We start from the raw sequence: 22,694 nt of genomic DNA on the forward strand, positions 1-22,694 counted from the left end.
CAATTTTGAAGGTGTCCAATAGAATTTTTTTATTTAAACCGTTTTATCCCTTGACTGAAAGTCTCTCTTCCCGTGGGCATGATAACTTATTTTATTTTATGTCTGTTCCTGATTTTTAATGGTTACATTGACCTTTGCTGTTACAGTCTATAATAATGTTCCTTATATCTTTCCATGTTATACTGTACATTTTTATCGCATTTATATATGGGCTTTCCCTCATATGCTATAGTTTCTTTCTTTGGACTTTACTAACGTCAGTACATTCAGTGTCGCAGTCCACTGCAGTTATTGTTTTGTTTATTTCTATGTTGCTGAGGTTTGATAGTAACATAACGATTGTGATATCTGACATTTAAGAAAATCTGTTACCTCCTCAGAGTGTTCTCAGCCATTGTATTCGGGGCTATGGCTTTGGGTGAGGCCAGTTCATTCACTCCAGACTACGCTAAAGCAAAGATGTCAGCGGCTCATATATTCCACCTGCTGGAGAAGGAGCCCCTCATAGACAGTTACAGCACCGATGGACAGAGGCCTGTAAGTAGACACTGTAAAGAGTGTGACAAATGCAGTACAATAAGCCCCATAGTGCACTGGGCACAATAACTGAGTTTGATTCTATAAACCAATATTGCTATTATTGCACTCTTATTAAACACCAGGGCAGATGTATTAAGCCTGGAAAAGTAGCAGTGATAAGTGGAAGGTGATAACGCACCAGCCAATCATTATGGTTTTGAAAAATGACAGAAGTTGATTGGCTGGTGCGTTATCACCTTCCACTTATCACTTCTCCAGGCTTAATACATCTGCCCCACCCCTTGTTACTTATAAAGAACATTCACTTCCACATCATCATCATCATCATCATCATCATCATCACCATTGTTTATTTATAAGTTGGCAATAAACTCCAGTGGCAGAAAGTCAGTAATTAGCTATCACATCAATTGTCAGCGTGCAATATCATATCAGTTTTAGTGGTCTATTTACTAAGCCTTGGATGGAGATAAAGTCAACGGAGATAAAGTACCAGCCAATCAGCTCCTAACTGTCATGTAACAGGCTGTGTTTAAAAAAAATGACAGTTAGGAGCCGATTGGCTGGTACTTTATCACCGTCCATTTTATCTCCTTCCAAGGGTTAGTGAAGGTGTCGGCTTTCTTATTTATGTTGAGTGATGATGATAATGATCCTCTAACAAACGTGCTCTTTTTCTTATATTTCAGGTTTTGCAAAATGATTACTTAATGCTAAAATAATTGCTAATCATATATTGTCAGGCATTCACTGGCAGACAGTGGAGAAGACCATGGGGATATACCTGTTGTCCAGGAAGCCTGGGCACTTTAAGAACTCAGGATTCTCCCCATCTTCACCCCCTAATGCTGCCTTGGAGCCTGAGTTTTGATCAGGGGTGTACAAACTTTTCTAGTCCTGGGGTTGTATCGGGAGATCACACTCATTGAAAAGGGCCACAATAAACTTTACTTCTATAAACATACACAATACATACAAATTACTAGAGATGTGCGGCGGGCACTTTTCATGTTTTGGTTTTTGATCTGGATCCTCGCTCGTGTTTTGGATCTGGATTGGTTTTGCCAAAACAACCCTTTCGGGTTTTGGTTTTGGTTTTGGCCCATCTAGGAGTGGCACTGCAGTGTCAGACAGGATGGCAGATTTAAAAAAACTAGGCCCCAAATAGCATATCATACAAAGAAGAACAAGAGGTGCAATGAGGTAGCTGGATGGCTAAGCTAAGCTAAGCGACCCAAGTGGGCGGCACAAACACCTGGCCCATCTAGGAGTTGCAGCCAGGATGGCACTTTTAAAAACTAGGCCCCAAAGAGCACATGATGCAAAGAAGAAAAAGAGGTGCAATGAGGTAGCTGTATGACTAAGCTAAGTGACACAAGTGTGAGGCACAAACACCTGGCCCATCTAGGAGTGGCACTGCAATGGCAGACAGGATGGCAGATTTTAAAAAATAGGCCTCAAACATCACGCAAAGAAGAAAAAGAGGTGCAATGGGGTAGCCGTAAGACTAAGCTAAGTGACACAAGTGTGCGGCACAAACACCTGGCCCATCTAGGTGTGGCACATAGTGGCTGTCGAGAGTGGGCCGCAATTTTTCGGACCACCAACAGCATCTCCTGCAAGCCCCTGTCATTTTAAAAAAAATTCTGTACCACCAAATTAATCGTACAGTATGTGCAAAACATGGGATGTGCTGGAATTTGCCCAGATGTAATGCACGCACAATATTGGTGGAGTTGTCTGATATCACAAATCCCCAGGAGAGTCTGGTAAGCCATTGTGCGATGATGTCCCTCAGTTTCCGTAAGAGGCTGTCAGTGGTGTGCCTCTTATGGAAACCGGTGATGCACAGCGTAGCCTGCCTAGGAACGAGCTGACGTTTGTGAGATGCTACTACTGGTAACGCTGCTGTTGTTGCTACAGGAGGCAATACATCTACCCAGTGGGCTGTCACAGTTATATAGTCCTTAGTTTGCCTTGATCCACTTGTCCACATGTCTGTGGTCAAGTGGACAGTGGGTACAACTGCATTTTTCAGGACATTGAGGACACTTTTCTTAATGTCCCTGTACAGTCCGGGAATCGCTTTCCTATTAAAGTGGGATCTAGATGGGATTTGGTACCGGGGACAGACTACCTCCATCAATTGTCTAAATCCCACTGCACTAATGGCGCATACTGGACGTACGTCTAACACCAACATAGCTGTCAAGGCCTCAGTTATCCGCTTTGCAACAGGATGACTACTGTCATATTTCATCTTCCTCGCAAAGGACTGTTGGACAGTCAATTGCTTACTGGAAGTAGTACAAGTGGTCTTCCGACTTCCCCTCTGGGATGCCGATCGACTCCCAGCAGCAACAACAGCAGCGGCAGCAGCAGCAGTAGAAGGAAGTGGTTCTTGATCTTTCCCTATTTATCCTCCAAATTTCTCTTACGTCCTAGAGGATGCTGGGGACTCCGTAAGGACCATGGGGTATAGACGACTCCGCAGGAGACATGGGCACTGTAAATTAACTCCCTCTATGCCCCTCCTCCAGACCTCAGTTAATTCCTGTGCCCAGTGAAGACTGGATGCACTGCAGGGGAGCTCTCCTGAGTTTCTCTGAAAAGACTTTTGTTAGGTTTTTTATTTTCAGGGAGCACTGCTGGCAACAGGCTCCCTGCATCGTGGGACTGAGGGGAGAGAAGCAGACCTACTTAAATGTTAGGCTCTGCTTCTTAGGCTACTGGACAGACACCATTAGCTCCAGAGGGTCGGAACGCAGGTCTCACCCTCGCCGTTCGTCCCGGAGCCGCGCCGCCATCCTCCTCACGGAGCCGGAAGATAGAAGCCGGGTGAGTATAAGAAGAAAGGACTTCAAAGGCAGCAGAAGACTTCAGATCTTCACTGAGGTAACGCGCAGCGGTAACGCTGCGTGCCATTGCTCCCACATACACACACAGGCACAGCATGGGTGCAGGGCGCAGGGGGGGCGCCCTGGGCAGCAATAAACACCTCAATTTAATCTGGCAGCAAGTTTAGATGCTGCAGGGGCAGTATGTTATAAAACCCCCGCCAGCATAAAGATATGAGCGGGACCGAAGCCCGCCGTCGAGGGGGCGGGGCTTGATCCTCCAGCACTAACCGGCGCCATTTTCTCCACAGCATGCTGCAGAGAATCTGCTCCCGGACTCTCCCCTGCTGCACACAGTAACAGGGGGCAAAAATGAGGGGGGGGGGGGGGGGACGACACATTATTTGGTGCAAATATTATATGTTATAAGCGCTATTTAGACTGGGAATTTTGTTTTCAGTATATTGTGGCGCTGGGTGTGTGCTGGCATACTCTCTCTCTGTCTCTCCAAAGGGCCTTATTGTGGGTCAGTCCCCATATTTCAGTTATCCCAGTGTGTGTGGGGGTGTCAGTACGTGTGTGTCGACATGTCTGAGGCGGAAGGCTTGTTTAGGGAGGATGCAGAGCAGATGGTGATCGCGTCTCCGTCGGCACAGCCGGCACCGGATTGGGTGGACATGTGGAATGTTTTAAATGCTAATGTGAATTTATTACATAAGAGATTGGGCGAAGCAGTGTCCAGGGATAGAGCAGGGAGTCAATCCATGGCTTTGACTGTGTCACAAGACCCATCAGGGTCACATAAACGTCCCCTTTCCCAGATAGCAGACACTGATACCGACACGGATTCCGACTCCAGTGTCGACTATGATGGTGCACGGTTGCACCCAAGAGTGGCCAAGAGTATTCAATGTATGATTATTGCAATAAAAGATGTTTTGCATATCACGGAGGACCCCTCTGTCCCAGACACAAGGGTCTGCATGTTTAAGGAAAAGAAACCTGAGGTAACGTTTCCCCCATCTCATGAGCTGAACGCTTTATTTGAAAAGGTTTGGGAAACTCCTGACAAGAGACTGCAGGTTCCCAAGTGAATTATTATAGCGTATCCTTTCTCCGCGACGGACAGGTTACGGTGGAAATCCTTGCTCACGGTGTACAAGACCTTGACGCGCTTGTCCAAGAAGGTTGCATTGCCGTCCCCAGACGCGGCAGCCCTCAAGGATCCTGCGGTTCGCAGACAGGAAACTACCTTAAAATCAATTTATGCGACTACGGGTGCCCTGCTCTGACCGGCAGGGGCATCGGCATGGGTGGGTACCGCTATTGCAGCGGGGGCAGATAACTTGTCATCTGACAGACACCCTAGATAAAGATAGTATTTTGTTGACCTTGGGTCACATTGAGGACACAGCCTTATATATGAGAGAGGCTGCGAGAGATATTGGGCTGTGGGGTTCAAGAGCCAATGCCATGGCAGTTTCTGCTAGAAGGTCCCTGTGGACCCGTCAATGGACAGGTGATGCGGATGCAAAGAGACATATGGAGGCTTTGCCTTACAAAGGTGAAGTTTATTTGGGGACGGCCTCGCGGATCTGGTTTCCACGGCTACCGCGGGTAAGTTCTTTTTTGGCTTAAGTTCCCCCACTGCAAAAGAAAACACCTCAATACCAGATGCAGTTCTTTCGGGCGCATAAGTTCAAAAAGGGTCGGAGCTTTTCCTTCCTCGCCAGAGGTAGAGATAGAGGGAAAAGAACTCCAGCTACGGCTAGTTCCCAGGAACAAAAGTCCTCCCCGGCCTCTACAAAATCCATTGCATGACGCTAGGGCTCCGCTGCGGGAGTCCGCACCGGTGGGAGCACGTCTTCGGCTCTTCAGCCAAGTCTGGGTTCAGTCGGACTTGGATCCTTGGGTGGTCGATATAGTATCCCAAGGCTACAAACTGGAGTTCAAAGATGTGCCTCCACGCCGATTTTTCAAATCGGCCTGGCCAGCTTCCCCCCCAGAGAGGGAAATAGTTTCAGCTGCCATACAAAAGCTGTGTCAACAGCAGGTGATTATCAAGGTTCCCCTAGTGCAACAGGGGAAAGGGTTTTATTCAACCCTATTTGTGGTTCCGAAGCCGGATGGTTCGGTCAGACCAATTCTGGATCTAAAATCCCTGGACCTATATTGGGAAAGGTTAAAATTCAAGATGGAATCTCTCCGGGCAGTGATCTCCGGCCTGGAAGGGGGGGATTTTATGGTGTCACTGGACATAAAGGATACATACCTTCATGTCCCCATATATCCGCCTCATCAGGCGTACCTGAGATTCGCTGTACAGGATTGTCATTACCAAGTTTAGACGTGCCGTTTGGGCTTTCCACGGCCCCGAGAATTTTCACCAAGGTAATGGCGGAAATGTTGGTGCTCCTGCGCAAGCAAGGAGTCACAATTATTCCATACTTGGACGGTCTCCTGATAAAGGCAAGATCAAGAGATCAGTTGCTAAAAAGCATGGCTCTCTCCCTGAGAGTAATACAACAACACGGCTGGATTCTAAATCTACCAAAGTCGCTGTTGGTTCCGACAACTCGGCTGTCATTTTTGGCCATGGTTCTGGACACGGAAAAAAAGAGGGTTTTTCTCCCAGTGGAAAAAGCCCAGGAGCTCCAGAACATGGTCAAGGACCTGCTTAAACCAAAAAGAGTGTCAGTTCATCAATGCACTCGAGTATTGGGAAAGATGGTTGCGGCCTACGAGGCCGTTCCGTTCCGCAGGTTTCATGCGAGAACTTTTCAGTGGGACCTTCTGGACAAGTGGTCAGGGTCCCATCTACAAATGCATCGGAGGATAAGCCTGTCCCCCAGGGCCAGGGTATCTCTCTTGTGGTGGCTCCAGATCAATGTGCTGGAGTTAAGGGCCATATACAAAGGCCTACTACTAGCGGGGAATCTTCTTCGTAACCTACCCATTCTGATTCAGTTAGACAACGTCACAGCCGTGGCGCATGTAAACCGCCAGGGCGGGACAAGGTGCAGAGCAGCAATGGCAGAAGCCATCAGGATTCTTTGCTGGGCGGAAAATCATGTAAGTGCTCTGTCAGTAGTCTTCTTTCCAGGAGTAGACAACTGGGAAGCAGACTTCCTCAGCAGACATGATCTCCATCCAGGAGAGTGGGGGCTTCATCAAGAGGTCTTTCCAGAGGTAACAAGTCGTTGGGGACTTCCTCAAATAGACATGATGGCGTCACGCCTCAACAAGAAGCTTCGGACATATTGTTCCAGGTCGAGAGACCTTCAGGCAGTGGCGGTGGACGCCCTAGTGACACAGACGGTGTTTCAGTCGGTCTATGTGTTTCCTCCACTTCCACTCATCTCAAAAATATTGAGAATCATGAGAAAAACAAGAATGCAGACAATTCTCATTGTCCCAGTTTGGCCTCGAAGGGCCTGGTATTCAGATCTTCAGGAAATGCTCAGGAGATCCGTGGCCTCTTCCTCCCAGGGAGGACCTGTTACTACAGGGGCCCTGTGTGTTCCAAGACTTACCGTGGTTGAGTTTGACGGCATAACGGTTGAACACCAAATCCTAGCTAGGAAAGGTATTCCGGGAGAAGTCATCCCTACTCTGATCAAGGCTAGGAAGGAAGTAACGGTGAAGCATTAACACCGTATCTGGGGAAAATATGTATATTGGTGTGAAGCCAAGAATGCTCCTACGGAGGATTTTCAGCTGGGTCGTTTTCTCCACTTCCTGCAGACAGGAGTGGATATGGGCCTCAAGTTAGGCTCCATCAAGGTGCAGATTTTGGCCTTATCTATTTTCTTTCAGAAGGAATTGGCTTCTCTCCCAGAAGTCCAGACTTTTGTAAAGGGAGTGCTGCACATCCAGCCACCTTTTGTGCCCCCAGTGGCACTGTGGGACCTTAACGTGGTGTTACAGTTCCTTAAATCACACTGGTTTGAACCTCTTCAAACGGTTGACTTAAATTTTCTCACTTGGAAAGTAGTCATGTTGTTGACCTTGACATCTGCAAGGCTGGTGTCCGAATTGGCGGCTTTGTCTCACAAGAGCCCCTATCTGATTTTCCATGTGGATCGGGCGGAGTTAAGAACTCGCCCTCAGTTTCTACCTTAGGTGGTTTCGTCGTTTCATATGAACCAACCTATTGTGGTGCCTGGGGCTACGGGTGACTTGGAGGATTCCAAGTCCCTTGAGGTAGTCAGGGCCTTAAAAATGTATGTAGCCAGGACGGCTAGAGTTAGGAAAACAGAGGCACTGTTTGTCCTGTAGGCAGCCAACGAGGTTGGCGGTCCTGCTTCAAGGCAGACTATTGCTCGCTGGATCTGTAATACGATTCAGCAGGCTCATGCTACGGCTGGATTGCCATTACCGAATTCGAAAAAGGCCCATTCCACTAGGAAGGTGGACTCTTCTTGGGCAGCTGCCCGAGGTGTCTCGGCAGTACAGCTTTGCCGAGCAGCTACTTGGTCGGGTTCAAACACTTTTGCAAAATTCTACAAGTTTGATACCCTGGCTGATGAGGACCTCCTGTTTGCTCAATCGGTGCTGCAGAGTCATCCGCACTCTCCCGCCCGGTTTGGAGCTTTGGTATAATCCCCATGGTCCTTATGGAGTCCCCAGCATCCTCTAGGACGTAAGAGAAAATAAGATTTTAAACCTACCGGTAAATCTTTGTCTCCTAGTCCGTAGATGATGCCGGGCGCCCGTCCCGGTGCGGACAAATTCCGCAAGGCTTGTATATAGTTGTTGCTGACATAAGGGTTATGTTGCAGTTGAGATCAGTCTTTGGCTGATGCTGTTTGGTTCATACTGTTAACTGGTTTGGTTCATTCCATGTTGTACGGTATGTATGGTGTGGGCTGGTATATATCTTGCCCTTAGATTAACAAAAATCCTTTCCTCGTACTGTCAGTCTCCTCTGGGCACAGTCCTAACTGAGGTCTGGAGGAGGAGCATAGAGGGAGGAGCCAGTGCACACCCATTCTAAAGTCTTTACAGTGCCCATGTCTCCTGCGGAGCCATCTATACCCCATGGTCCTTACGGAGTCCCCAGCATCCTCTACGGACTAGCAGAAAAAGATTTACCGGTAGGTTTAAAATTTTATTTTTTGTTCTCCATTATTTTTCTAGAGTTATATAACAATATGCAGCACAGGAGAGCATACCCCCACACCACACAGGGCAAACCATGAAAAATTATATGGGTTAAATAATATACAGCACAGGACAACACCACTGAATTTATGCAGCAGCACCACTGGACTGGACTTATACAGCAGTACCACTGGTCTTATACGGCAGTATCACTGGACTTATACGGCAATATCACTGAACTTTTACGGTAGTACCACTGGACTTGACTTATACGGCAGTACCAGTGGACTTATACGGCAGTACCACTGAACTTATACGGCAATATCACTGGGCTTATACGGCAATACCACTGGACTTATACGGCAGTACCACTGGACTGGATTAATATGGCAGTACCACTGGACTTGACTTATACAGCAGCTCCACTGGACTTATACAGCAGTATCACTGCCCTTATACGGCAGTACCACTGGACTTACACAGCAATATCACTGGACTTATTCAGCAGTATCACTGGACTTATACGGCAGCACCACTGGACTTATACGGCAGCACCACTGGACTTATACGCCAGTATCACTGGACTTATACGCCAGTATCACTGGACTTATACGCCAGTATCACTGGACTTATACTGCAGTATCACTGGACTTATACGGCAGTACCACTGGACTTATACGGCAGTATCACTGGACTTATACGGCAGTATCACTGGACTTATACGGCAGTACCACTGGACTTATACTGCAGTATCACTGGACTTATACGGCAGTATCACTGGACTTATACTGCAGTATCACTGGACTTATACGGCAGTACCACTGGACTTATACGGCAGTACCACTGGACTTATACGGCAGTATCACTGGACTTATACGGCAGTACCACTGGACTTATACAGCAGCACCACTGATCTTGACTTATACGGCAGTACCACTGGATTTATACGGCAGTACCATTGGACTTATACGGCGGCAGCACCACTGGACTTATACGGCAGTACCACTGGACTTATATGGCAGTACCACTGGACTGGACTTATACGGCAGTACCACTGGATTTATACGGCAGTACCACTTGACTTATACGGCAGTACCACTAGACTTATATGGCAGTACCACTGGACTGGACTTATACAGCAGTACCACTGGACTTATACAGCAGTACCACTGGACTTATACAGCAGTACCACTGGACTTATACGACAGTATCACTGGACTTACACGGCAGTATCACTGGACTTACACGGCAGTACCACTGGACTTACACGGCAGTACCACTGGACTTATACGGCAGAAATACTGGACTTACACAGCAGTACCACTGGGCTTATACGGCAGTACCACTGGACTTGACTTATACAGCAGTACCACTGGATTTATACGGCAGTACCACTGGATTTATACGGCAGTACCACTGGACTTATACGGCAGTACCACTGGACTTATACGGCAGTACCACTGGACTTATACGGCAGTACCACTGGACTTATACGGCAGTACCACTGGACTTACACGGCGGTACCACTGGACTTATATGGCAGTACCACTGGACTTGACTTATACGGCAGCACCACTGGACTTATGGCAGCACAGGGACACCACCACTGCGCTGATGCAGGACAACACAACACCACTGCAATGGACTGGACTTATACAGCAGCACTGGACAGATGGCAGCAGAGGATACCACCACTGTGACTGGACTGATGCAGCACAAGACACCAACACTGGACTGATGCAGCACAACACAGCATCACTGGACTGGACTTATACAGCAGCACTGGACATATAGCAGCAGAGGACACCACCACTGTGACTGGACTGATGCAACACAAGACACCACCACTGTACTGATGCAGCACAACACAGCACCACTGGACTGGACTTATACAGCAGCACTGGACATATAGCAGCAGAGGACACCACCACTGTGACTTGGCTGATGCAGCACAAGACACCACCACTGGACTGATGCAGCACAAGACAGCACTGGAATGACACATAAGACAGAGCAGGTTGCCACACCACTTTCCCGCACAGACAGAGACTGTGCTACACTCTCCAGGACTGGAGTGAAAATGGCGGCAGCGCGCGGCTCCTTATATGGAATACAAAACCACACGAGCATCCGACAGCGGGATGATGATGTTCTGGTTTCTGAGTCTGGCAGGAAGTCCCGAGCCGGACTCAGATCCGGGCTCGGGACGTGAAGTTCGGGGGGTTTCGGTTCTCAGAGAACCGAACCCGCTCATCTCTACAAATTACTTGTGTAAAAAAACCTTCTATAGGGACAGAAGTGTATGTGTATGTATGCAATGCCACAAAGCAGGATACGCCACCACAAGGGTTGAGGACATCCCATGTGACAACACATTCCCCTTTCCCTCTTGTAGCAGTACAGTTCCTCACCTCTGCAGCAACACCATCACATGATCCCCATAGCAACACTTCCTGGGTTTGAATCTTGAGTATGACAGTATTTTGAAATGTGTGCTTTAAATAAAGGAGGATGTGATGTGACTGAAGGTTCTGGGTATGACGTCCAAGAAATGTGTGATTTAAAATAAAGAATAATGTAACTACAGTAAATGACAAAGAGCTCTAAAATTACGTGCATAAATGAATGTATTGGGATTGTTCTGTTAGTATAGGTGTCCTCTGGTCCCTAGGGTTACTAAAGGGTGGTTTGACTGGCATTCCGGCAGTCTGTTTGTGGTTATGAAACAGCCGGATTTACTAAAGCCAAAACTGCTGAAAAGATGCCTATAATACACATCACCATAGTGGTTTTCCATTTTTATAGTATAGAAGTCACTGGATTTATCAAGCAGCGGTTTTGAGAAAGCCACTGAAAAAAACGCTGGAATAACCCGCCATATAATACAAGAGTTTGTGCCTGGTGAAATACTGTATGCTGGTTTAGGGTGAGGACTCCCAAGACAGTTTTAGCAAGAGGAAAATAACATTAATAATACCCTTATAGGGTAATATTACTTTATTAATATATTTAGGTGTAACAATGTTTAAATTGATTACAAGAGTAACAGTATGTATTAATTATATGAAAGGGTTAATATTAATTCTTAATTAATGTTAAAAACTGTTTCTCTTTCTAGACTTTATAAACAGGGAATGTTCATTACAAATGTTGAAACATTTGTCAAGATGGCCAACTGCGCCAAAGTCTTCCCCATCTGGTCAGTCCTACTCTATCACACAGAATTCAAAACAATTTTATATATATATATATATATATATATATATGAAACAAGATTTATGGTAAGAACTTACCATTGTTAAATCTCTTTCTGCGCGGTACACTGGGCTCCACAAGGATTCACATCGGGGTGCAGAGTAGCGTCTTGATCCGAGGCACCAACAGGCTCAAAGCTTTTGACTGTTCCGAAGATGCACAGCGCCGCCTCCTCTATAACCCCGCCTCCATGCACAGGAGCTCAGTTTCGTTAACCAGCCCAATGCAGTAGCAGGTATCAGAGACGACAATCGCTCGTAGCCAATTACACCACACACTCACCAGAGGAGAGGGTGTCAGTGGCTATGCCAATACCAACCCAAAGAAGCTAAGTGCATCAGGGTTGCGCCTTGTGGAGCCCAGTGTACCTCGCAGAAAGAGATTTAACAACGGTAAGTTCTTACCATAAATCTCGTTTTCTGCTGCGGGGTACAATGGGCTCCACAAGGATTCACATCGGGGATGTCCTAAAGCAGTTCCTTATGGGAGGGGACGCACTGTAGCGGGCATGAGAACCCGGCGTCCAAAGGAAGCATCCTGGGAAGTGGCGGTATCGAAGGCATAGAACCTTACAAAAGTGTTCCCTGAGGACCACGTTGCTGCCTTGCACAATTGTTCAAGGGTCGCACCACGGTGGACCGCCCAAGAAGGTCCAACCGACCGAGTAGAATGGGCTTTAATGGTAGCAGGAACTGGACAACCAGCCTGTACATAAGCATGTGCAATCACCATTCTAATCCATCTGGCCAAAGTCTGCTTGGAAGCAGGCCAGCCACGTTTGTGTAAACCAAACAATACAAAAAGAGAATCAGATTTCCTAATGGAGGAAGTTCTCTTCACATAGATACTGAGAGCCCGTACTACATCCAAAGACCGCTCTTTGGAAGACAACTCAGGAGACTTAAAGGATGGAACCACAATCTCCTGGTTAAGGTGGAAGATAGACACCACCTTAGGTAAATAACCTGGCCGCGTTCTAAGAACCGCCCGGTCACGGTGAAAAATCAAATAGGGAGACTTACAGGATAAGGCACTCAAGTCCGATACCCTTCTAGCTGAAGCAATTGCCAGCAAGAAAAGGACCTTAAGGGAAAGCCACTTAAGGTCAGCAGAGGCAAGAGGCATAAACGGAGACTCTTGCAAGGCCTCCAAAACCACAAGTCCCAAGGGGCCACAGGTGGCACATAAGGAGGCTGAATCCGCAACACACCCTGAGTGAATGTATGGACATCAGGTAGGGTAGTAATTTTCCTCTGAAACCAAACCGACAAGGCCGAGATGTAAACCTTGAGGGAGGCCAGACGCAGGCCTAAGTCCAGGCCCTGTTATAGAAAGGCCAATAGTTTGGCTGTACTAAACTTGAAAACGTCATGATTGTGAGACACACACCAAGTAAAGTAAGCATTCCAGACCCTATGGTAGATCCGAGCAGAAGCCGGCTTACGGGCCTTCAACATAGTTTGAACGATCGCCTCAGAAAAACCCTTGGCCCTCAGGACGGAAGCTTCAAGAGCCATGCCATCAAAGCCAGACGGGCCAAATCCTGGTAAACACAAGGGCCCTGAACGAGGAGGTCTGGTCGTTGTGGAAGTAGAAGGGGACGCTCTAACAAAAGACCCAGGAGATCGGAGAACCAGTGCCGTCTGGGCCACGCTGGAGCGACCAGAAGCAGGTTTCCTCCTTCTTGCTTGAACTTCCGTATTACTCTGGGCAGGAGTGACACCGGAGGGAACACATACGGTTGCTGAAAGTTCCATGGAATTGCCAGAGCATCCACGAACGCAGCTTGAGGATCCCTTGTCCTTGATCCGAAGACCGGAACCTTGTGATTGTGTCGAGACGCCATCAGATCCACATCTGGAAGACCCCACGTGTCCACGAGATGTTGAAACACCTCCGGGTGGAGGCTCCACTCTCCGGCGTGTACATCCTGACGACTGAGATAGTCCACTTCCCAGTTCAGGATGCCCGGAATGAACACTGCGGATATGGCCGGCAGATGGCGCTCCGCCCACTGAAGAATCCATGATACTTCCCTCATTGCCATGCGGCTTCGAGTGCCACCTTGATGATTTATGTATGCCACCGTGGTGGCGTTGTCCGACTGTACTTGAACAGGTCTGTTCTGTATTAGGTGCTGTGCCATTGTCAATGCATTGAACACTGCCCGCAGTTCCAGAATATTGATCGGGAGCAGGGACTCCTTGGTCCACCGACCCTGAAGAGAGTGTTGTTCCAACACCGCGCCCCAACCTCTCAGACAGGCTTCCGTCGTCAGAAGGACCCAGTTGGATATCCAGAAGGGACGGCCCCTGCTCAATCGTTGGTCCTGAAGCCACCAACTCAGTGACAGGCGGACTTCCGGAGACAATGAGATCATGTGAGATCTGATCTGGTGAGGCAGGCCGTCCCACTTGGTCAGAATTAACTTCTGCAGAGGGCGAGTGTGGAATTGAGCATACTCCACCATGTCGAAAGCCGACACCATGAGACCCAGCGCTTGCATTGCCGAATGTATCGACACTTGCGGACGAGATAGGAAGCATCGAATTTTGTCCTGAAGCTTCAGGACTTTCTCCTGAGACCGGAACAACCGTTGGTTGTGAGTGTCCAATAACGCTCCCAGATGTAACAAGCTCCGAGCAGGAAGCAGGGAGGATTTCTTCCAGTTGATCAGCCACCCATGGGCTTTCATGCACCGGACCGTCAGATCGAGATGACACAGGAGAAGTTCTGGGGAATTTGCCAGGATCAACAAATTGTCCAAGTACGGCAGGATCCTGACCCCTTGACGGCGGAGTGTAGCCGTCAAGACCGCCATAACTTTGGTGAAAACTCGGGGAGCCGTTGTCAAACCAAAGGGTAACGCCTGAAATTGGTAATGAAGGTTGGTCACCGCAAACCTCAGGTACTGCTGATGAGATACCGCAATAGGAATATGTAGGTAGGCATCCTGTATGTCCAGAGAGACCATAAAGTCCCCAGGCTCCTAGGCCAGAACAATAGAGTGCAGCGTCTCCATACGAAACTTGGAGACCCGCACATGCTTGTTCAAGGACTTCAGATTGCGAATGGGCCGCGAGGACCTGTTCGGTTTCGGGACTAGGAACAGCCGTGAATAGTACCCCTTGCCTCTCTGAGCCAGAGGCACCTGTACTACCACTCCTATGGTCAGGAGGGAATGTACCACCAAGTGCAAAGTGTTTACTTTTCCCGGATCCAGAGGCACATCTGTCAGTCAAAATCGATGAGTAGGACGATTCTTGAAGGGTATGGCATAACCTTGAGCGACGACTTCCCTCACCCAGGTATCTGAGGTGGTCTTCAACCATTCCTGGGTAAAACCTAGAAGTCAGCCCCCCACCCTGGGATCCCCCAGAGGGAGGCCCGCCCCGTCATTAGGCAGGCTTGTCAGTTTTGGAAGCTGGCTGACGGGCAGCCCAGGCACGCTTCGGTCTGGGCTTGGCAGGTCTGGAAGCATGACCTTTTTTTGGTACGCCTGACCTTTTGCTTTTCCTGGAGGACGAAAGGGCCGAGGGAAAGTACTTTTAGCCTTCTGTGCGGAAGGAGCCGTACTAGGTAGGCAAGCTGTTTTAGCAGTAGCCAGATCAGCCACAATCTTATTGAGGTCTTCTCCAAAGAGAATGTCTCCCTTGAAAGGAAGCACCTCCAGGGTTTTCTTGGAATCCATATCCACCGACCAGGATCTCAACCAAAGGACACGTCTGGCCAAGACGGACGTAGTAGCAGCCCTGGCCGCGAGCACCCCGGCATCGGAGTCCGCCTCCTTAAGGTACAGAGAAGCCATGACAATATACGAGAGACATTGTCGAGCATGCTCATATGCGTTGGAAGGCAGTTCCGCCTCAAGCTCCTGAGCCCATGCCTCAACAGCTTCAGCAGCCCAAGTTGCTGCAATGGTTGGCCTATGCACAGCCCCCGTTAGGGTAGAAATCGCTTTTAAACAACCCTCCACCCGTCTATCCGTTGGTTCCTTCAGAGTGGTGACGGTAGTTACTGGCAGAGCAGAGGAAACCACAATACGCACCACATGAGAATCAACGGGCGGAGGGGTTTCCCAATTCTTACATACCTCCGCAGAGAGAGGATAGCGAGCCAACAGTCTCTTATTCGGTGTGAATTTTGTCCCCAGATTTTCCCAAGATTCCTGACGTATGTCAGCCAGATGTTCAGAATGGGGTAAAACTTGCTTAACCACCTTCTTACGTTTAAACCTATCCAGTTTCTTAGAGACAGCCTCAGGCTCAGGATCATCAGACACCTGAAGAATGAGCCTAATCGCTTCAGTCAAATCCGGGACATCCACTAAAGACTTCTCTTCCCCATCAGAAACATCTGTATCAGTGTCTGTGGTATCAGCATATGCACCATCCTCATCAGAGGTTGTGTCTGGGATAGCAGTGGATTGGGAGGAGGTAATGGCCAGTTTAGAAGACGATTTAGTCTTAGGCGGGCGAGAGTGACACTTAGATTTAGTCAGTGACCGGTTCAAATGCTGTAACTGAGTGGAGATTTGATCAGCCCATGGCGGATTAATAGCAGGGACCATAAACTGCTGCAGTGGCACATGTGGTCCCACAGGTGGGCGCCAATTTAGTTACAAGCATGTTTAATAGCGTGGAAAATGTAGCCCAAGGTGGGTCCTGTGAAGCCCCCGGTGCTACAGACCCACTGGGGGGTAAGGAACCCCTGAACCTGAACTCTCAGCTGCCATATTATCCTCCATCACGTCCGCTGCCTCACTACCACGCAATGTGGGAGAAGCCCCAGCGTCGTTGGCACGTGTAGCAGACATAATGTGCACAATATCGGGCAACCTGGTACAAGGTGTAGCAGCAATATACCTAGCAAGAGCACCCGTGAAGTGCAACTATGACAGCACAACCCGGGAGTTCAAGAGATATAAACATATATGGTGACAATAAATCACAAGTAAAAATACACAGCAGGTATATCTTGTGATACAACCTATATTAAACAAAAAGAGACCTGATACACTTAGCCCCCTCAGGTATAGCAATATAGGAGTAGCACGCTGAGGGAAATACCCTGTAATGAGGCAACCACTCAGCAGCTACATGCACACACACATCTATAGTCACAAGCGTACCATGCAGAAATCATGCACCATAAAACTGCACTGGACTAGCAATACAAAGTAATACTCAGTATGGCTATATGTGTAAACAATAGATATAACAAACACAGTAAAGACTGGATGTATATCACAGGGTGTTTGTACCACACAACCCTGAAGGTATGCACTCTTTCTTAACTAACACTGTCCGAGTGACAGGTAGAATACATAAGTGTCCTGTAGGAAGCACAGCAATGGCAGTCAGGCGGTTCTACAGAGGATGATTTGCCCCAGCAGTCCGAGGAACAACTCAGCTCAAACTGTGATGGCTGCTGGTCGGGAGTGATGGAGAGGAAAGCAGCTCCATGGCGGGAACATTCATAGAAATGGCGCCCTGGGGCTGAGTTGAGGGGCCACAGGTCCGACCTGCTCCCCCTGATGACATACCCACCAGGCGCTGCGGGCAGCTTAAAACGGGTTATTTGTACAATAAAATCCCCCCAGACCTGTGCCCCTGAGGTGTCCCTGGTGGCTAGTTGAGCGGCTGCCCAGTAATCCGTGTCCACGCCAGCGTGCGCGCGGCCCGCCTCCTGTGGCCGCGCTGGATCGCGGTAAAGTGCGGGCACAGAAACCCCTTACCTCCCCCGTAGCTGCGGCCCCACGATCCGGGAGGATGGCGGAGTGTGTGTGACTCACGTTTAGAAGGAACCGGCGCCTCCGCTGCAGTGACCCGGCAACCAGGGCGCGGGAGTATACTGCGCCGCTGGGGGTGAGGGAGCTGCAAACAGAAAAGTCCGTGAGACTTTGCCTGCTGCAGCCCATGAAGTCTTTTGCAGAAAAATCTTCTTCTTTCTGTCATTTAATCTATCAATGGACTGCCTCAGTTAGCCCTCCTGTTAAGTGCCTGCTTACTGCATGGCACCAACTTACAAACTGAGCTCCTGTGCATGGAGGCGGGGTTATAGAGGAGTCAGTGCTGTGCATCTTGGGAACAGTCAAAAGCTTTGAGCCTGTTGGTGCCTCGGATCAAGATCCTACTCTACACCCCGATGTGAATCCTTGTGGAGCCCAGTGTATCCCGCAGAAAGAGATTTAACAATAGTAAGTTCTTACCATAAATCTTGTTTCATATATATATATATATATATATATATATATAGAATTGTATGCATATATATATATATATATATGATAGATATTGATATTAATAATTAATTACTATTGACACTTTTAAATAATTAATACATAATATTACTCTCAATTAAACATTATTTTTAACCCTGTCAAATCAATAAAATAATAATGCCCCTATAACAGTATTATTAGGGGTCAATTAATGTTACCACAAACAGGGAGCGTTGCCGACACCACAACTTATCCTGTCTGGTGGTGCTGTAAATTTACTTGCACCGCGACTGGACTTGCACTTAATTGGATTGACCCCTTAATGTTACTGTTCTCAATACCCCTTGCCTTCATTAAAAGTGTGTTAGGAGTCCTCACCTTTTGATCGGTCACATAGGCTTTGTGGTTTTGCACCGGGTTTTACCGACTGTTTGAAGCAAACCTCTGGTGGTTTGGACATTTTAAACCCACCGTCGCCAAACCACCCCCTTTTTGTAAACCTACATTCCAGTCTGGCACTATGGAACCCACAAGTGGCAACATTGCTACCCAGTTTCCCTTCATGGAACCTGTTGACCTTTTTGCCCATTAGAACAGTCAGTGCAAGGTATACTGCAAGTGTCCTCTTTAGAAGGTGTATTGCCTGAAAAAGTGATATACTGTACAATATGTGGCCCATTGTCTTTGAGATGTGTCATATATGTATGTATTGCGACAAGGTGAGCTCTGTCAGCAACAGGAATGCACTAACTGTTTTTATTGGCTGCAGCCACAGTGTGATGGGAACGTCACGTTCCGGGGGGTCCAGTTTAATTATCCGTCAAGACCAGATGTGCAGGTGCTGCAGGGTCTGGACATCAGTGTGAAGAAAGGGGAAACCCTGGCGCTAGTGGGCAGCAGCGGGTGTGGGAAAAGTACCACTGTCCAACTGCTGGAGAGATTCTACGACCCACAAATCGGAGAAGTGGTAAATATATATATCTCATCATGTGTAATAAATACTAACCCAGGTACAGCTATATGTAGATACTAGAAAGTCTAGACACTACTGGGCCTTGTATGCATGGTTTTTGGGGTGCATAGAACTCACAGACCACTCCCCGCTTATACTACATGTGATATTTTTAATACTGTATCCTGCTGTAGTGTAACCTAATGCCATACACAGGAGCGCAACACACTGATTGTGTAATTTCCAGATGTGTTACCCTCTCATATTAAGGTCTATTCATGAAGCAGTAAAAAGAGTGGAGAAGTGAGCCAGTGGAGAAGTTGCCCATGGCAACCAATAAACATTGAAGTAACATTTATAATTTGCATACCATAAAATTATACAGAGCAGTTGACTGGTTGCCATGGGCAACTTCTCCACACTTTTTACTGCTTCATTAATAGATACCATTATCTTATTAATAGTTTCCCAAATTAATAACTAGACAATCTGAAGATTATAGTTTTCCTTTCCTCATGTTGTAATGGGGGAACTGAGAAAATACCCATCTTGTTTGTAGCCTGTGTGAGCTGCAGGTTTCAGACATACATATACGTTCAGTTTGCAAACATTGGCACTGATTCAGAGTTGCACGTTTCTTTGCCACAATCGTACGTGCATTAAAACTAAATGCGAATAGTCACCTGTATTCCAAGTTGTGCGTGTATATGCGACCGCACCGACCACGTGTCTCTTGAAATAGCCATCATCATTATCAGGGCTCACTTGATCCAACCCTTTCCTTTGGGTAAGAGATGCGCCTGACATCAGTCAGAGTATTCTCCCAGCTGCCAGGTGGTATCATAGGGGAACTGAGCATCACTCAGCTGCCCGGCAAACTTTCCTTAGTTATCAGTAAGATTTTCTGATGCAACGGGCCTAATTCAGTTGTGGACGCAGAGGTAGAAACGGCGCTACAAAGCCCACCACTGGTGTACATGCATATGAATGTGCAAGGACTGAGACGGCCACTTTGAGTGTCTGTAGATACTGTAACACTACCTGGTGCATCTTTAGCTGAACCAGGTAATTATAGACCAGTTAGTCTTACATCTATAGTGGGGAAAGTATTGGAAGGTATTCTAAGGGACAGTATTCAAAAGTTCCTTGAAGCAAATAAGGTCATTTAAAAGGAACCAACATGGATTTGTGAAGGACAGATCACGTCAGACCAACTTACTTGGCTTTTATGAAACAGTAAGTGCGAACCTGGATCAGGGTAAGGAGGTGGATATAATCTTTTTAGACTTTGCCAAAGATTTCGAGACTGTGCCACACATGCGTCTTATCTACAAGCTACAAGAAATAGGGCTAGGGAGCACAATATGCACTTGGGTCAGTAATTCGTTAGATAATAGGGAGCAGCGCATTGTGGTCAATGGGTCATTTTCAAATTGGACTAAAGTACTAAGTGGTGTGCCACAAGGGTCTGTACTTGGACCACTTTTGTTCAACATATTCATTAACGACCTACAGTAACAGTAGGTCTAGAGAGCATGTTATCAATTTTCGCAGACGATACCAAATTGTGTAAGGTTATAAATACGGAGGGGGATGCTGAGTCGCTTCAGAACGACTTAACTAAACTGGAAGCATGGGCAGCAAAATGGAGAATGAGATTCAACACAGACAAGTGTAAGGTAATGCACTGTGGGGGCAAGACCAAAAATAACACCTACATACTAAATGGCGTAATATTAGGGGATTCTGTACTGGAAAAAGACTTAGGGGTTCACATAGATAACAAATTAAGCAGCAGTACCCAAAGTAGGAGTGCAGTAAAGAAGGCTAATAAGATATTAGCATGCATAAAACGGGGAATTGATGCAAAGGACGAGAGTATTATACTCCAATTATATAAATCACTAGTGAGGCCTCATCTTGAATACTGTGTGCAATTTTGGGCACCATATTACAAAAAGGATATCCTGGAGCTAGAAAAGGTTCAAAGGCGGGCGACCAAACTAATCAAGGGCATGGAGACGCTGGAATACGAGGAAAGGCTTGCAAGGCTAGGCATGTTTACATTGGAAAAGAGGAGACTAAGAGGGGACATGATCAACATCTACAAATATATAAGGGGTCAATACACAGACCTTGGGAGGGACCTGTTTTCTATAAGATCAGCACAGAGGACACGTAGTCACTCGCTTAGGTTAGAGGAGAGGAGTTTCCGCACATTGAGGCGAAAAGATTTTTTCACAGTAAGGACAATACGTGTTTGGAATTCCCTGCCTGAGAGAGTAGAAACTGCGGACTCAGTCAACACCTTTAAGAATGGATAAAGATATTCAGGGTTATGGTGCGTAGGCACGCATTATAGTTAATATAACTAGCCCTAACATAAAAATAACTAGTCCTATAATAAGACTGCATAGGAGACCACACATAGGTTGAACTCGATGGACAATTGTCTTTTTTCAACCTTAGTTACTATGTTACTATGTTTACCACATACACAGGGCCAGCAGATGGAGACGTGTCCCACTAATAGTATCCTGATTATAGCAATCTGCCCCTAGCTTGCCCCATGCTTATGGTAGTTACAGATTTTCTCTCTGAGTATGGCCTCCAGTGTGATCCATTGTGCATCGGTGTATGCAGACACTTCAGTGACTTGACCGTAAGACAGACCATCTCTGTGCGTGTTTAACCCCCTCCCAGTCCCGCTCAGGAGCCCGCAGCACTTTTACAAGACACTTCTGATACCATGTACTCTGTGCTGTAACACATTGGCCGTGGGAGTTTTTACAGGTTTCAGCACACGTGCAGTAGCAAAGAAATCACTCAGGTATGTGAACATATATAATGTATGCTGCTTAGGAGTATATTTACTATAGTGCAGGTTTATAGAAGTGAAGATGTTGCTCATAGCAACCAATCAGATTCTATCTATGATCTTCTAGAACGTGCTAGATTAATGATAAGTACAATTTGATTGGTTGCTATGAGCAACATCTCCACTTTTATAACTCCACACTTTAGTAAATATACCCCTTAGAATCAGGCTCAGTGCCTCTCTTGTACTCAAAGGGTCTCACAGCCAGGAAGCCATGTTTGATGCAGAAACTCCAGGGGGCATATAGGCCTCTGTTGAGAACATACTGTATATTACCATTGTATTGCCTTTATTAAACCCGAGTGGAAACACATCAGGGATGCCCATGAGGGAGATGTCCCATAGAGGGAGAGGAAAGACAGATGTTCCTAAAATTCAGTCTACAGAAATCCCAGATTTGACATGAAGAACTGTTGCCGGGAGCTGTTTTTTCCATGGCTGAAATACTAATCATAATTTTAATCTGACTTTTTCATATACAGCCTGTTAGGATCTTAATGGTCTCTATTACTTGCGCTGGTCCTACCACCTTTTTAGGTGTGTCCTCTTGCATCTTTGCACTGAGCGCGACTTTCGAGCCTCCCAGTCTTGGCATGAAGTGGCGTGGCGTCCCAGTCCTGGCAGATCATGGCGTGGCCTCGCTACGTCACACCACAATAGAATCGACGCCATGCAATATATAGTTTCACTGCTGGGTGGCGAATGCTCCACAGACAAAAACTACAGTGCTGAAACAATATTGTGTCAGTGGCTGGTGATCCCTGATAAGCCGGCCAACCACATTCAGGCATTGCAAATAGTCATTGTGCTTGGCACCTCCTCCATGGTGTATCTGTAGATGTGAATAGTGAGAAGGTGAGAAGCGATATGCCAAAAATAATTGGAGTCTTACAGATTTATCAGGAT

The 22,694-nt window shown here is 47.1% G+C and overlaps 1 protein-coding gene across 1 annotated transcript in view; it reads left to right on the forward strand.

The window, feature by feature from the left end:
* LOC134927268 (ATP-dependent translocase ABCB1-like) overlaps positions 1–22,694 on the forward strand; it is a 406,228-nt gene that overhangs the window by 377,170 nt on the left and 6,364 nt on the right. Inside the window, exons 24-25 of the mRNA XM_063921480.1 lie at positions 381–537; positions 18,728–18,925. Coding sequence (XP_063777550.1) covers positions 381–537; positions 18,728–18,925 — 355 coding nt within the window. The remainder of the gene's footprint in view (positions 1–380; positions 538–18,727; positions 18,926–22,694) is intronic.

The sequence above is a fragment of the Pseudophryne corroboree genome, chromosome 5, assembly GCF_028390025.1.
Source record: "Pseudophryne corroboree isolate aPseCor3 chromosome 5, aPseCor3.hap2, whole genome shotgun sequence".
Taxonomy (NCBI): Eukaryota; Metazoa; Chordata; class Amphibia; order Anura; family Myobatrachidae; genus Pseudophryne; species Pseudophryne corroboree.